This window comes from Mytilus galloprovincialis, chromosome 8 (assembly GCF_965363235.1).
Source record: "Mytilus galloprovincialis chromosome 8, xbMytGall1.hap1.1, whole genome shotgun sequence".
Taxonomy (NCBI): domain Eukaryota; kingdom Metazoa; phylum Mollusca; class Bivalvia; order Mytilida; family Mytilidae; genus Mytilus; species Mytilus galloprovincialis.
The window spans coordinates 94747003-94764422 of record NC_134845.1 but is presented as its reverse complement, the minus strand read 5'-3'; the positions used below and the strand labels follow the sequence as shown (position 1 = coordinate 94764422).

The 17420-nt window shown below is 30.7% G+C and overlaps 1 protein-coding gene across 1 annotated transcript in view; it reads right to left on the bottom strand.

Moving 5' to 3' along the window:
• Positions 1-3374: 3374 nt before the first annotated feature.
• The window catches only part of LOC143043841 (uncharacterized), a 49459-nt gene continuing 35413 nt past the window's right edge, over positions 3375-17420 (bottom strand). Inside the window, exons 3-4 of the mRNA XM_076216022.1 lie at positions 3787-3834; positions 3375-3393 (exon numbers count right to left, since the gene is read on the bottom strand). Of these exons, the coding sequence (XP_076072137.1) occupies positions 3375-3393; positions 3787-3834 (67 nt within the window). The remainder of the gene's footprint in view (positions 3394-3786; positions 3835-17420) is intronic.

The window sequence follows — 17420 nt, the reverse complement described above, 5'->3', positions numbered from 1 at the left end:
ATGTTTCTGTTATAATGATGAAGACAAAATCCTCATGTTGTTCAATGTTTCCGTTATAATGATGGAGACAAAATCCCCATGTGTTCAATGTTTCCGTTATAATGATGGAGACAACATCCCAATGTTGTTCAATGGTTCCGTTATAATGATGGAGACAAAATCCCCATGTTGTTCAATGTTTCCGTTATAATGATGGAGACAAAATCCCCATGTTGTTCAATGTTTCTGTTTAAATGATGGAGGCAAAATCCCTATGTTGTTCAATGTTTCTGTTATAATGAAGGAGACAAAATCCCTATGTTGTTCAATGTTTCCGTTATAAAGATGGAGACAAAATCCCCATGTTGTTCAATGTTTCTGTTATAATGATGAAGACAAAATCCCTCTGTTGTTCAATGTTTCCGTCATAATGATGGAGACAAAATCCCCATGTTGTTAAATGTTTCTGTTTAAATGATGGAGGCAAAATCCCTATGTTGTTCAATGTTTCTGTTATAATGATGGAGACAACATCCCTATGTTGTTCAATGTTTCCGTTATAATGATGGAGACAAAATTCCCATGTTGTTCAATGTTTCCGTTATAATGATGGAGACAAAATCCCCTTGTTGTTCAATGTTTCTGTTATAATGATGGAGACAAAATCCCCATGTTGTTCAATGTTTCTATTATAATGATGGAGACAAAATCACCATGTTGTTCAATTTTTCTGTTATAATGATGGAGACAAAATCCCCATGTTGTTCAATATTTCTGTTTAAATGATGGAGGCAAAATCCCTATGTTGTTCAATTTTTCTGTTATAATGATGGAGACAAAATCCCTATGTTGTTCAATGTTTCCGTTATAATGATGGAGACTAAATCCCCATGTTGTTCAATTTTTCTGATTTATTCATTTACACGTTTACATTGATATATGTGTACTTATGTAACATAATCCAAATTGAAGCAAACCAATCGGACAGAACAAAAGAAAAGGTATCATGAATATATTGGGTTAAGATGATTAAAAAACGGACATACATCGATATCATTAATCAACAGTCATCTAGATCCCAATCATATGTTCGTCTATCAATGATCGTAGCCCCATTCTCGGATTTTCATTAAGAAGACAAATTTAAGTGACTAACCAGATCAGCACATTACTTCCAGTACGGAGAGTTGACGGGGTATGCTTCTCCTGATATACATGTATTACCATCCATTTATACCCAGTAAAATATGTCACTATAGTTCAAATTGCTTTTGAAACATTTATTCTCCTATACAGAGATCTAAAACTGCGATAACATGGCACATATACGGAAAATTGAGACAAAAGCAAATCGGGATCGTAAAACATGTATAATTTAAAACACACTCTCAACATTTTTGTGTTAGGAACATAGGATCGCCACCTCCTCTCTTCACACTTATAATGACCTTTAAATGGGACTAGCGTGGCATATAAATTACGACAGACAAGTATCAATATTTAAATTGATCAGCTGTAATTAGTCCCGAGGTAGGGAAAAGAGGATATGAATAAATTAATAGATTTTAATATAATGCAACCACTGACTAAGTCACTGAATGAGGACATGTATTTTTTATGTCTTACATATTTGAGGTTCATTATTAACAATAAACAGGGCTTAACATATTTTAAAATGATGTCTGCTATTATCACAATGCTTTTTTTTCCAAAAGTTAAAAAAAAGTTCTACGGCTCTACATTGTTGAATTAACTAATGTGTCCTCTTTATCATGGTGGTATATTTGTTTACTCAGGAACAGTCTTTTATATGTATTTATCAAAGTTGTACAAAATCGAACATGTAAAAATGTTGTTGGTTTATAGTTGACACGTGTTTGGTTAATAATAGTAATGTCGGTTCAAACAGGATATTGAGTTCATGCACGAGTGAACTCAGGTGGTTTAAAGTCATTCCAGCAATTGAAGTCAAAAAGTACAGTAGCATTTTGCTAAAATAATAATACTTTTAATTATATTACTTATTTTCAGTTTTGTAAACCACTAGTATGGTGAAACCAGTACAAGCTACTTAATACCTGTGTATTTTACGAACTATCCATACTCATATTTATAATAAAATGTGCGCTTGTCTCTGCAAGTGGCGTCTCCCATGTTACAGTTTGTGGTTATTTGATAAATATTTTATATTCGTTTGAGTTTACGAATTAGAATTTAACAGTAAAAACATAAGCGTAGAATACATATTTCCGAATATATCATATCACTTAAAATAGGTAAAGGTCAGAGTACTAGTCTGATGATAAATAACTAATTAAGAATGAGAAGTGGAAATGGTTTTAATTATAAATACTCAAAGATATAATATTTGGACCTATGACTGATAAAGGGTCTAAAATAAAATATGCCATGTTGTAATCCATATACACTTTACGCGCGTTTTGATAATATCATTTTAAGAAAGTTGAATCAATGTGTATGGCATTGACAATAAAGGTTATAAATTGATAGCAATTGAAGTCAAAAAGTACAGTAGCATTTTGCTAAAATAATAATACTTTTAATTATATTACTTATTTTCAGTTTTGTAAACCACTAGTATGGTGAAACCAGTACAAGCTACTTAATACCTGTGTATTTTACGAACTATTCATACTCATATTTATAATAAAATGTGCGCTTGTCTCTGCAAGTGGCGTCTCCAATGTTACAGTTTGTGGTTATTTGATAAATATTTTATATTCGTTTGAGTTTACGAATTAGAATTTAACAGTAAAAACATAAGCGTAGAATACATATTCCCGAATATATCATATCACTTAAAATAGGTAAAGGTCAGAGTACTAGTCTGATGATAAATAACTAATTAAGAATGAGAAGTGGAAATGGTTTTAATTATAAATACTCAAAGATATAATATTTGGACCTATGACTGATAAAGGGTCTAAAATAAAATATGCCATGTTGTAATCCATATACACTTTACGCGCGTTTTGATAATATCATGTTAAGAAAGTTGAATCAATGTGTATGGCATTGACAATAAAGGTTATAAATTGATAGCAATTGAAGTCAAAAAGTACAGTAGCATTTTGCTAAAATAATAATACTTTTAATTCTATTACTTATTTTCAGTTTTGTAAACCACTAGTATGGTGAAACCAGTACAAGCTACTTAATACCTGTGTATTTTACGAACTATTCATACTCATATTTATAATAAAATGTGCGCTTGTCTCTGCAAGTGGCGTCTCCAATGTTACAGTTTGTGGTTATTTGATAAATATTTTATATTCGTTTGAGTTTACGAATTAGAATTTAACAGTAAAAACATAAGCGTAGAATACATATTCCCGAGTATATCATATCACTTAAAATAGGTAAAGGTCAGAGTACTAGTCTGATGATAAATAACTAATTAAGAATGAGAAGTGGAAATGGTTTTAATTATAAATACTCAAAGATATAATATTTGGACCTATGACTGATAAAGGGTCTAAAATAAAATATGCCATGTTGTAATCCATATACACTTTACGCGCGTTTTGATAATATCATTTTAAGAAAGTTGAATCAATGTGTATGGCATTGACAATAAAGGTTATAAATTGATAGACTCAGATCTGTTTCAATAATTGTTTATAACATCTTTAACATAAAATGAAATTTTATTAAAAGGGAAAACTTGCTTTGTGCTTTACATATCTATGTTTTTCAAATTTGCATATCTGATTTCATAATGAACTGTGCAATTGTACTTAGTCTTTTGTACTCTTCCGAAAGACAACTACATAACATCACACTTACCTGCATTCACGGCATCTGTATCTGTATTGTTTAGCTGTTCTTGTAACTCTATAAAAGATATCATATTTAGATATCCTCAAGGGAGATGTCAAACTTTCATAGAATTTGATTGTATATAAATATTCGAACGTAATTATTATTTGAATACTCACCTTTCATTTTGCTCAGATATTTGAATCTCATATCAAAAAGTAAAATCACAAAAATCCTAAACTCAGAGGATAATTTAATCGGAAAGTCCATAATCACATAGCAAAATCAAATGACAAAACACATCAAAAACGAATGGAAAAGAATTGTCAAGTTCCTGACTTGCTACAGGCATTTTCAAATGTAGAAAACGGTGGATTGAACCTGGTTTTATGCTCTTCAACTTTGTATTGATTTGGTTTTTTTTAACTATTTTGATATGAGCGTCGCTGATGAGTCTTATGTAGACGAAACGCGCGTCTGGCGTATAAAATTATAATCCTGGTACTTTTGATAACTATTTATATTGCTAAACATCTCACTTGTGTCAAAATTATGCGCCATAATTAGTCAATTTTTCAAAAGTGTAATGTTATGTCTTTGATCTCTTTTCTGGACAAATTTGTATCATGAATACTTTCAGGTATGATATTTTGGAAAGCTAAACTGAACGAATAACATATATTTACATTGTTTATATATGTCGTGCAACCCTTTAGTCTGATCTATCAAAAGTAAACCATATGTATATTCTAAAACCAACGTCGCTAAAATTAGTTGATTACGTGCAAAAAGAGACACAATTTAAAGCAATTTATGGTACTGATAATCATTGATTAGTGTTTAGGGTTTGCTATATAATAATAACATGTCTACAAGAGAAAGAACCATTATTTAACATATAATAACTTAGTATTACCTTAGCCGTATTTGGCAAAACTTTTTGGAATTTCGGGTCTTCAATGCTCTTTAACTTTGTACTTGTTTGACTATACAGCTATTTTGATTTGAGCGTCACTGATGAGTCTTATGTGGATGAAACGCACCTGGCGTACTAAATTATAATCCTGGTACCTTTGATAACTATTTACACCACTGGGTCGATGCCACTGCTGGTGGACGTTTCGTCCCTGATGGCACCAACAGCCCAGTAGTCACTCATCGGTGTTGACATGAATATCAATTATGTGGTCATTTTTATAAATTTCCTGTCACAAAATATTGAAGTTTTTGAAAATCTAAGGATTTTCTTATCCGAAGAATAGATAACCTTAGCCGTATAAGGCACATCATTTCGGAATTTTAAGTCCTCAATGCTCTTTAACTTTGTACTTGTTTGGCTTTATAACTATTTTGATCTGAGCGTCGCTGATGAGTCTTATGTAGACGAAACGCGCGTCTGGCGTATTGAATTATAATCATGGTACTTTTGATAACCAATAAGTATACGTGCGAATTGTTAATAGCATACTCATCGGTTCCATTGGAATCAAAACCAATTGAACAAAGGATAAGTATAGAGATCACGAACAGTATACCGCAATGTTATATGTAAATATAACTTACAATGACAAACCTAGGTATTTTGATTGGTTTTATTATTGTAGCAAAAGTCAAATCAACAGAAGAGATGAACATGAGAACGGGAATAATAGAAACAACTTTGTTAAATGTCTATTATAAATACAAACCTGACGTTCTCCTTAGATATAGGGTTTTCTTCTTTTTTGACAGTTTCTCTGCGTAAAAATAATGATATTATCAACAATTTCATTCACATCTTAAATGTGCGTTAAAATTATAAATTATTATGAAATCAAATAAAACAGTGCATTTCTAAATATAAACAAATCGAATTACCTGTGTTGAGATAATCCAAAAATATCGCAAATCGGTTTCCAAATTGCATTTAAAGTACTGTTTTCTTTTCTTCTTTCACTTTTTCAGGTGCAAAAAGTGGGTTATAGTAAACACAGTCTTTTGAAATAGCTGTTTTTCTTGTGTAGGCCCTGCTGGGATGTTTCCCTTGTGATTGATGTGATAAAATTTTGATAATAATTGTTAAAAAAAGTTTGAGCTACCACTTTTTAATTGAAAACTGCAGGTTCAAGTATGTCTATTATTAGTTTGTACTAACACTTCATATGTATGTCTATTATTAGTTTGTAATAACACTGCATATATATGTCTATTATTATTTTGTACTAACACTTCATATATATGTCTATTATTAGTTTGTACTAACACTTCATTTATATGTCTATTATTAGTTTGTACTAACACTTCATATGTATGTCTATTGTTAGTTTGTACTAACACTTCATATATATGTCTATTATTAGTTTGTACTAACACTTCATATATATATCTATTAATAGTTTGTACTAACACTTCATATATATGTCTATTATTAGTTTGTACTAACACTTCATATATATGTCTCTTATTAAAGACCGTTTAGTTTTTCTTTGGTTGCTGACTTCTTGGCGTGAATCCCAAAGTCTTTTGATAAAACTTCAACTAGAAAGGTCAATGACACAATGAAACCTAAACACCTAATACAGTCTATATTATGTATACGGAATGAAATAATGTATAGGTCTTAGTCATAATAATTTTAAAAAAATCAGTTTTGAGATGTCTATATTACGGTACAACAGGATTCAGAAGGAGCCCAAAACAACCTTTTTATAAATTCGAGTTACAGTTTCCTATCAATTCATTTAAAAGCAAAGCTGGATTTTAATTACTTAAAGTATAAATCTGAATTCCAATTTCTATTAGTAGATATTGAAATTCAAATGTGTACTAGGAGGATTTTGAATCCTACTGAATTCCAATTTAAACTGTAAACATATATTTTGGATTTTCTAAAGTCAACGCATAAATTTGCTTGTTTTGTAACTCATGAAATGCTGATTATTTTAATCAATGATCTGAGAACACTGATTATTTTAATCAATGATCCGAGAACACTGATAATTTTGAATAACAGCGTATACTGGCATTGCATTATCGCATATTCTATTAAATCTGGAAAACTTTGATTATCTGAGATACTAATACATAATATAACTAAAAGAAGAACCGGAAATGCCATAATTATTCAACCCTTTGCAGTCGAAAAGAGACTGCTTATATGCCAAAGTTCATATGAAAAAAAGAGAAAAAGACAATAAGAGTTTTCAAAGCAATTTCATAGAATCAATAACTAAGAACAAACTTACCCAAATGTTAGTTCCCCAAACAGTTTTCCTATTTCTCCCTCTCCTACTGTCTTTTTGGCATATTTGACTGATGGCATAATAGGAATCTTCATTTCTTCTATTTGATCGATTTGTGACTTTATTTGTTTTAGCTTTTGTAACAACTTCGTAGTATCTTTTATACCCTGGGTGTCTTGATAAAATTTCTGCTGCTCCTTTGCCCTATCCAAAGCTGTTTTTAACTCACTGCCAACAGACTGTAAGGTTTGAACATTCCTTCTATCTTTCTCCTTTACAGTATTAATAAGACCTTCGACTTTCTTATCAATCATCTCTTTCAAGTGTCTGCCTTCTTCTTTTATAGCCTGGATAACTTTCTGTACATCAGCTTGATATGTATGGGTACCTTGGTTAATATCTGCTATCTTTGACTGCAGGTTTTTCATCTTGATGTCGATCACTGTTTTGATCTCAGCTTTGATTCCTTCAGTTGATTCCTTGATTTCAGCAAAGTCATGTGATTTGTGTTTTTTAATCACACATATTTTGCAAATCGGCGAATTACATTCTTTGCAGTAATATATAAAGTTTTCATCATGTTCTTTACAATATTGTTTAACTTCCGGGTTTATATTTGGACCACTTAGAAATGTGTGATTCTTTGTCATCTTTGTCCGTAGATGAGATATTTTACATCCATCACAAAAGAGCTGGTCACACTGTTCACAATAGTTATGCCCAGGTCCGGAAACACAAATTTCACACGTTTTAGAAGCAGCCTGGGCCATTTTGATTTTTGTTTGCAAGTTGTTATGACAAGGTTATTTAAATCCCGACCATATACGGAGATAGAATAGCTTTTTTCCGGATCATCAATGAATTTTCGTTTAATAAAAGGTAAAAGTCTTAATTATTCCTATCATTAATCATTATTGTCATTATTGTTTTTTAAAAGGATTAACTGTCATTTGTTAGAAGGATAAATGTAGTTGATACTGTTATTAAAATTATATATTATATTAAATTATCACTGAAATCCAATAATTTAATATAACAAGTAACAATTAGTGGTTATCCTATATTTAATATGTTTTAATAGTAAAATGGCAATTGATATATTTGGAATTAGGCTACATTAAAAATAAGACACTGGTTTTAAATTTTGACTGAAAGACAAAATTTTGTTGTTTTGTTTACTCCACATTTATTTTAATTCAACGTAATTTTTGAATATCGTGTAATTTACAGTGTGGCATAAAGGAAGTAAAAAAGCAACGAAGTTTTGTCGATGCCCCGATGGTACACTTTGCCAACATTTTGTCATATGTATATTTATTTGGGCATCAAAGCTTTTCGCTTATGAAGTTCTTGTTCCATTAAAAAAAACGACTAAAAATATTCTTTTTATAGAAAATTTGACCGACTTCAACTGTTTCTTTGTAACCATGTACACATGAAATAGGTAAACATTTCTTGTGATAAAATAGTCAAATATAAATGGTTTATTTACTGAGGTCAACAACATTGAATATATTGATGTATTTAGCTACTCCAAAACAAACATGTATGCTTCTTTCGAAGGCAGATTGTGAAGGTAAAACATTTCTTGTGATAAAATAGTCAGATATAAATAGTCGATTAACAGTTTATTTGCATTTGAGGTCAACAACATTGAATATGTTGATTTATTTAACTAATCCATTATGTGTATTTGTTAAAGGGATAATACAGTAAATAAAATAACGACGATTACATTTCTATAGCATATCAGGCGATACACTAGTCAGATATAAATAAATGTATGTAACAGGTATTATCGATGTTATACATGTTAAGACATTACACATGGCTATGTATTTAACTATCCCTATATATGTAACTGTTAAATGCTAAATATGGTGATAATAGTTAACACATTTTCATATCTAATATAAATCAATTAGAAAGAGACAAACTAAAGTAAACACAAAAAGTAATTGAATTGCATACGCTCTTGGTATTAAACAAGTATAATATAGTTGCATAGTAAATTTACAAATGACGCGGACAAAATGACTTTCCTTAGAAGATTGAAATGGACCATTATAGCAAAAAGTTGTTGTGATATAATAACTGAGTTATGTCATATATCAGGATATATGATTATATGCATTTGTTACTTTTTTATACTTTTATTTTGCACTAATGATGTCGACAAGTTTACGGTAGGTATAGTGTCCGGCTAGGATCGTGGTTTTTCTAGTGATTCGGTTAATTTTTTTTTAGTATAGTTCTGGCATTTTCGAGAGATAATACATGTGATAAGTTTAATTAACTGCTATTTTGTAATGATTGTAGTTTTTTACATTACTACCCATCTTATATTGAATACTATCCATGTTTTGTTCAACAAAGTAGCACAATTTCCTTGAATTTAATCACAGAAATCAGAGTTTGGTATTGTCCGGTTTTTTTAGAGTAGCCGTGGAATCGTCCTGGTTTTTAAACAAATGGTCCGGGTTTTTTTATCCAAAATTTGAATAAGAAAACAGATATCATAGACTTCAAAAAAATACTTTTTCTAGTTTATAATTGTAATTAAGTGAAGAACAATATCATACTTTCAAAATAAATCAAGAAAAACATATTACTACGTTAAGCAAAATGAAGATTTTTTTCAATTTAATGCAATATTTTCTGTTCGAAGAGCGTTCTACAACTACTTCCCAGTGTTCATTTAGAAATAACTTTATCTTTTAGTAAATGGTGTTTAGAACATAGTTCAGTGAAATCATATTCATTGTAACTTCAATTTCATGTTACTTTTGATTTTACAATTAATATTTCCATTGGTGAACCCTGGAGATTAACTAAAAAGAAGTAAAAAGCATAACAGACACCAGTAAAGAATCAGAAAAATTCTAAGATATAAAAGATATTCTACTAAAAGGGTCATGCCCCCGCTCCAATCAAAAAAATCCATTAAAAATAATATTTAAAAAAACACACATACGTTATCCACCCCATTGTTATTGCCATTGAAAATAAAGTTTGAATAAAATTTCATATATAATCAACAATGAAATTAATAGTGCATTAGCCTGAATATGATCCTTTAGACATGTTAGTAAAAAAACAAAATGTGTATATTATATGCTTTCACCAGCTAGATTTTCCAGTGCTTCGAACGACATCAGGAACAACATTGTAATGTCTTGATATATATATCCATATTTTCCATTTTTAAGCACTTTTCTTTTATTGAAAGGAAGTTATCATGGTGTTTAGTTGGTGTATGGCCAATTATTACATATACATAATCAGACTCCTCCTCACAGTAGTAGCATTTACACACTTTCAGTTTCCATTTCTTAAACAATAAGATAAATAATACAAGACAAATAGTTAATGAAATATTTCGAATGTATACTCTTTTTAAAACAAACATATATTTCACCTTACACAATATGATTAGGTATGTACGTCTCAATCCGAATTGTCTTTGCTTACATTTGATTGTTGACATCACGAATAAATTCTCTACATGCAATTTATAGGATGTGAGGAGAAGAATATATTTAAATATACGCACTCGAAATAGCCCGGACTGCTATCGAAAAAGCCCTGACATGAAGAAATGAATGTTGTCTCAAAATGTCGTTTTCAATGCAATAACAATATTTTGTAAATTGTCTGTATATCTAAGGATATATAGATTCCATGTATGCATTTCCGTCGACATTTACATTGGTATGTGTACGAAAATGACTTTATTCTGTATTTTGGAATAAAAGTATTGTAAGGCTAAATCTAATTTAATTAACTAAAAACAATGTCAGAATGATAATATCTTTTTATCTCAAATACTAACATATCTTGTATAACCTTGTTTATTAAACTAAAGCTCCTATGTTACGTCTTGTCAGAAAGGAAGTCTGTTTGTTTATATTTTAGATCATATTCACTCGAAAAATAGTGGTCACACTCGAAAATCCCGATCAAATTCCTCGAAAAACCACGATCCTAGCCGGACACTATAACTACTGTGAAGTCGCTTAGTGTACAGAATTGCACTAAATATCTCTGATTTACCATTTTATTCTATATTCAGGAAAAAAATATATATTAAAGTAAATTGATATATTACATTTAAATAATAATGATTTCATGTTTACAGGAGTAGGTTATTTTATCCGATGACGGTTTGTCTTTTGTGATTTATATTCAGCATGTTTGCCTTAAACAGCTATAATTAAATGTTCTGGGTTGAGTTCAATATCGTAGCAGCTACGTGGCTGCTATCAATATCTATGTTACAACTAGTCTATAGCTACACGTTCAGTAGTCAAAATCTACGTAGCACTACGTAGCAGCTATGATATTGAACGCAACGCGGCCCTGGATAATTTGAATAGCTACGAAATAAAATATATAGAAAAGTCAATTTATCAGGTAGGTAAGTCATAATCTTCTTGATGTTTGTAGCATAGGCTGAGTTTGCACTTATTTGAACTCTGAAGAATTAGTTAGTAAAGTTCTGACTCATAAGAACAACAGTAGTATACAGCTGTTCAATAGTAAACAAATTTAGCGATAACAAATCTGGGTTGCAAACAAAAACCGAGGGAATCATATCAACTACAAGAGGATTCATCATACTAAACCACATATTTAAGACAAATGAATTGGAAATTGTACTTCAATCCAAATAATAATAACTTCCTTGCAATTTCCCTATTCCCTGAAAACGTGCTGTCTGATTCTAGAGGGAAACTATGTCAATGTTTATAACTAGAATAGAGTTTGTTTTAATGTTTAATGTTGAATATCATCCCTCTAATACACCACCTTGTCAAACTTTAGACTTAAGAGTAAAATCATTATGTAGGTTTGTTCGTTCTCTCTTCGTTCGTCTATCGATTTTTGTGATTAAACAATCTTGTCGCGTCAATACAACTGGAAAATCCTTAAAAGTACAAAGAATCTAAATAAAAAACGCCAGTATTTTTTTGTCTTCATGATCCTCTTCAATGACACTCAAATCTCAACTTGGTAGCCAATTGAATCACAAAGATTGATCAAAACTTTACATGCTTTGCTACAAAAATAATAATAGAAGTCGGAGACACAAGGTATACAACTAGTACCACTACATCAGCCTTATATTATAGAAGCAAATTGAATCACAAAGATTGATCAAAACTTTCCAAGCTTTGCCACAAAAATAAAAAATAGAAGTCGGAGACACAAGGTATACAACTAGTACCACTAGATCAGCCTTCTATTATAGAAGCCAATTGAATCACAAAGATTGATCAAAACTTTCCAAGCTTTGCCACAAAAATAAAAAATAGAAGTCGGAGACACAAGGTATACAACAAGTAGCACTACATCAGCCTTCTATTATAGAAGCCAATTGAATCACAAAGATTGATCAAAACTTTACAAGCTTTGCCACAAAAATAAAAAAACAATAGAAGTCGGAGACACAAGGTATACAACAAGTACTACTACATCAGCCATCTATTATAGAAGCAAATGCATTTCAGTGAAGATCAAATCGCATGGATCCATTTTGGATGGATAAGAGCAATGTAATTGACATCAACTTGGGGTAATTCATGAATGTAGAAAGTAATATGTACGTGGTGGTATACAGGGTACAACATGTAAGTGTTTCTTACAATGCATGCATTTATAATTAGTGGTTGAAAAAGAAACTATTAACTACTTATTATTTGATAACATATACTTTGTTTTACTTGTAAATGCATTAGGAACACATTTGTAGCAATATGGTAAAAATTAAGAAATTTGAATTTTAATAACACTGATACAGCCTCTACTTGCTTTTAAAACTCGTACACTTACCATAGACCCGGTTTCGTCTGAAAAGGCAGATATTCATTTATGAACAGACATATTGTATACCCAAAAATTCGTTTTGTATGGTCATTCTAAACAAATTTAGGCAATATTCTACGACTCATAACTTAAAAAAACCACGGTGACCTATCCTTTTTATTATATTTTTGAAAAGGGAATAGTAAAATCCTCATGTTGGCAAAGTATAAGTAAATTCAATCTCGGGGAACATATACCGATGATATACCTTACGCCATTTCAATTGCTATTTTATAGTGTGGCTTTCTATGTTTTGATGTAACACTATTGTTTCAGATGAGGGTGAATGTTGGTACCCGTTTAGATGTTAAAACCAGTTGCATTTGTTTGCACCACTTCTTAGTCGTCAGGAGCCTGATGTTCAGTTGTTGTCGTGTATTGATGTAGATCATACGTATTTTTTACTACAGATACAGTTAAGTCGGCTTCATATCTTGACTTAGATCTAAAAATTGACAATGAGGGTCGGTTGAAAACAAACCTTTACGACAAAAAGAGATGATTTCAGCTTTCCAATTGTGAACTTTCCATTTCTAAGTAGCAACATTCCAGCAGCACCTGCATACGGGTATATATCTCCCAATTGATACGATATTTCCGTGATTGCATTTCCTATCATGATTTTCTTGATAGAGGGTTACTGCTCACAAGAAAGCTATTAAACCAAGAGTTCCAAATGGTGAAGTTGAAATCATCCTTTCGTAAATTTTACGGACGCCATCACGAGTTGGTTGACCGTTATGGAATAACCGTTTCACAAATGATATAGGATATATTCCTTACGTCGTAACTACAATCCCCTTCCCTTTCATGAATGTGACCTACCGAATTAAACTATTTACCGGATTTGTAATCACATAAGCAACACGACGGGTGCCACATGTAGAGCAGGATCTGCTTACTCTTTCGGAGCACCTGAGATCACCCCTAGTTTTTGGTGGGGTTCGTGTTGTTTATTCTTTCGTTTTCTATGTTGTGTCATGTGTACTATTGTTTTTCTGTTTGTCTTTTACATTTTTAGCCATGGCGTTGTCAGTTTATTTTAGATTTATGAGTTTGACTGTCCCTTTCGTATCTTTCCTCCCTCTTTTCTGGTTTCTTGTTTTTTTTTTATTTAGATAAGATTGTTTGTTTTTCACGTTTGAATTATTTTACTCGAGTCATTTTTGGCTACACATGAAATTATTATCGAGAGCATGCATTTTAAAATGATTATTTGTTATTTTTTGTAACTTGGATATAAGTTTGAGAAGCTTATGAATTAAATTTTAGAAATTGCGTCAAATCAATAAATATGAATTTGACAGATTATGCCCCTTGAAATAAAGAATTGAGCATTATATTTATTTTTGAAAAAAAAGTAGGAAAGAACAAAGCAAAAAAAACAACAACAATATCAAAATAGCACACACAAACAGAAATAGTGGATGTTATCTAAATTATTGGACTATACATTTCATTTCATTTTAATGTAAATATTTGATCAAATGAAAAATTAACATTAGTTATTAGTTTAGTATACCCATGCACCTTTATAAAATCAAAGGCATACATGTTAATCATTATACTCTATGCACTATAATTTCTCAAAAAGTTTATGTATAACATTATGTATTGTACTGTCGTGTTCTGTTTACAAGAAAAAAGGTACACAGAGATAAATACAGTAATTGAAAGTTTTATTTCATTCATTAGGTAATATTCCAGGTAAATAAAGGCAACAGTAGTATACCGCTGTTCAAAACTCATAAATCTATGGACAAAAAACAAAAACGGGGTAATAAACTAAAACTGAGGGAAACGCATTAAATATTAGAGGAGAACAACGACAGAACATTAAAATGTAACACACACAACAACAGACTAAGCATTAGACAACATCCGATGAGAATAACCAATATAACATCAGAACTAAATACATGAATTTGGGATAGAAAAGTAAACACTAAGTAAACACAAAATGACTTCTTATCTGACTTATACGTACATTAACGACAACGTTTACATGTTTTAGTAATTGACACACGAGAATTAAACTTAAAATTTAGGTAGATTTCCCCCTTTGTTTTATTTTATTCATTAAGTAATATTCCAGGTAACCCAAATGACTTCTAATCTGACTTATACGTACATTAACGACATCCTTTACATGTTTTAGTAATTGACACACGAGATTTAAACTTAAAATTTAGGTAGATTTCTTCTTTTTTTTATTGAAAAAAACAGCAAAAATACATTAAGTCAATGACTCCACTTCTCAAATAACTTCGTATGAATCATAACAAAATAATAAAGTTATCAAATATCTGTTCTAATACACCAAGAAGATAACCCAACAAAAAAAAAAAAAGCGAAATACATGTCGAGGGTAACGCTCATAGCGAAATGCATGTCGAGGCTTACGCTCATAGAGAAATTCAAGTTCTCAAATAGTTGACATATGACAAAGACACTATTTGAATGTTGAAGATTATAAATCGACTTCAATGGACATTTTAGACACAAGGCTGCTGTTACATGGCTGTACACTTTATTGCGATCCATTTTCTCTAATGGCTTCTTACGAATATTCGATCTCTTATCGAACATGCAAACTTAAGCATTTGCAAACTGTAATATGATGTTTGTTTTAAATATATTTATCAAATTTGTGAGCATATTAACGTGCTTGCTTTTATATGTTAATGACAAACAGTACAATACTAAAAGTACAATTTGGTATTTGTACTGTCTTGTTATAGGTTGACAACATGTATTAAGTGATTATAATAGTTCACAAACATTAGGATTATAGGAAAACAAAAGATATTAAATTGAAGAAAAACTTGAAAGTACAAAATGTCGTATAATATAAATCTGTCAAATATAGATTTGCAAAATAATTAACAATCATTTCATGATGTAATAACAATTACATAACTAATTGTACAGCACATAGGACTTACTTCTTCAATTCATTTCTCGTTGTTTGATACCCCAGTGCTTTATATTTGAACATCTTAATCACAATACAAACACAGAAGATCTGATGAATAACAATCTATAGATAACTACTCGTTAGTCTGTCAAAGTAATTTCAGCTGAAATACTTCGCAGGGTCATTCTGTATTACTGTTCGCCAATAAATGTATGAACAGTAGAACGTCTAGAAGTAAAAATTAACCGAATAAAGTACATTTAGCAATATAGGCATGCCATAATATATTTCTCTATGAAATAATTATAGTTATGTAATCAAACCCATAATTTTGCGGTGGAATATAATATTTATAACACTAAAACTTGCTCGCTATGATAAATATATCAAAAAATAAAATATAGTCGATCTCGATTTGTTTTTGTGAATACGTTACACCAGGTTTAATCCACTATTTTCTACATACGAAAATGTCTGGACCAAGTCAGGATTATTACAGTTGGTATCCATCTGTTTGGTATTTATGAGGTAATGATTTTGTTATTTGATACGGATTTTCCGTTTTAAATTTTCGTCGAAGTTCGGTATTTTTGTTATCTTATTTCTACGAAGTTGGGCCTGGTGTCCTTCTGCTTACTATGATGTAGAAACATAAGCATTGTGACACATGAAATGTTACAGAATGTTCATGATAGAAATCGTCGTCTACAGAATGTACGAGACGACATTCATATATGTACGACTAGATGTAAGAGAATATAAAGTTTGTCTGTTTTATTTCATTTTTGTTTCTTTGTTTTCGACAACTAATTTGCATATCTGATCCACCGTCCAAAGCACCAGTAACTACCAATAGGGGTTCATGCAGTTCAGTCTCTTAACTTCGATGTTTTGTAAACTGTTGTTTGTATCATTTATCATTTTCTTTTCTCTTCTCATTGCTAATGCGTAGTCAATTACTTATGTATAGGTTTGAATACCCTTTGGTATCTTTAGGTTCTCTTTCAAACCGGTTTGAAGTAAGATATGCGATAGTTATGAAACCAAAATAAAAAATCTCTCAGGTTAAGGTATACCATTGCTGGATTTGGCTATAAATGATTCTACTTTAAATGCCCATATATTATATATGTTGTCTACCAGAATATATACTAAGTTCTCCAAATGTTTCGTTGCGAACGTACATCATATACGTTTTCCAAAAGTGATATATCAGTGTTCTCACATAGTACAAATAATTTGTTCAATTTTTGGTAGATATTAGTTGCAAAACACCAAGAAAATCTTCGTTAAACGAATAACAAAAAATATCCTTAAATGTGCTTTCATTTCTTACAAGGGGCAATTATGTTGTTCCAATTGATAAAATTGGGTTTCTTCTTTGTATTATTATTTTTCTGTTCAGATTGCAACTGTTTTTTTATGATGTTTATATTTGTCTTTAACTTTGAATCCCATTTAATCTGTTACGATTTCTGTACAATACCAGACCAGTGTTTATGTTTGTCATATGCAAGAAGTAATTTTGTAGAAAGATCCTTTGTTTTCCTTTGCCTCAGCACATTCATATGTTTTCAATGCTTATTCTGTTAAAAAAAGCAGCGATTATGTTAATAGAATTTCTAGTTAAAAATATGTTAAAAGGTTGATGTATTACG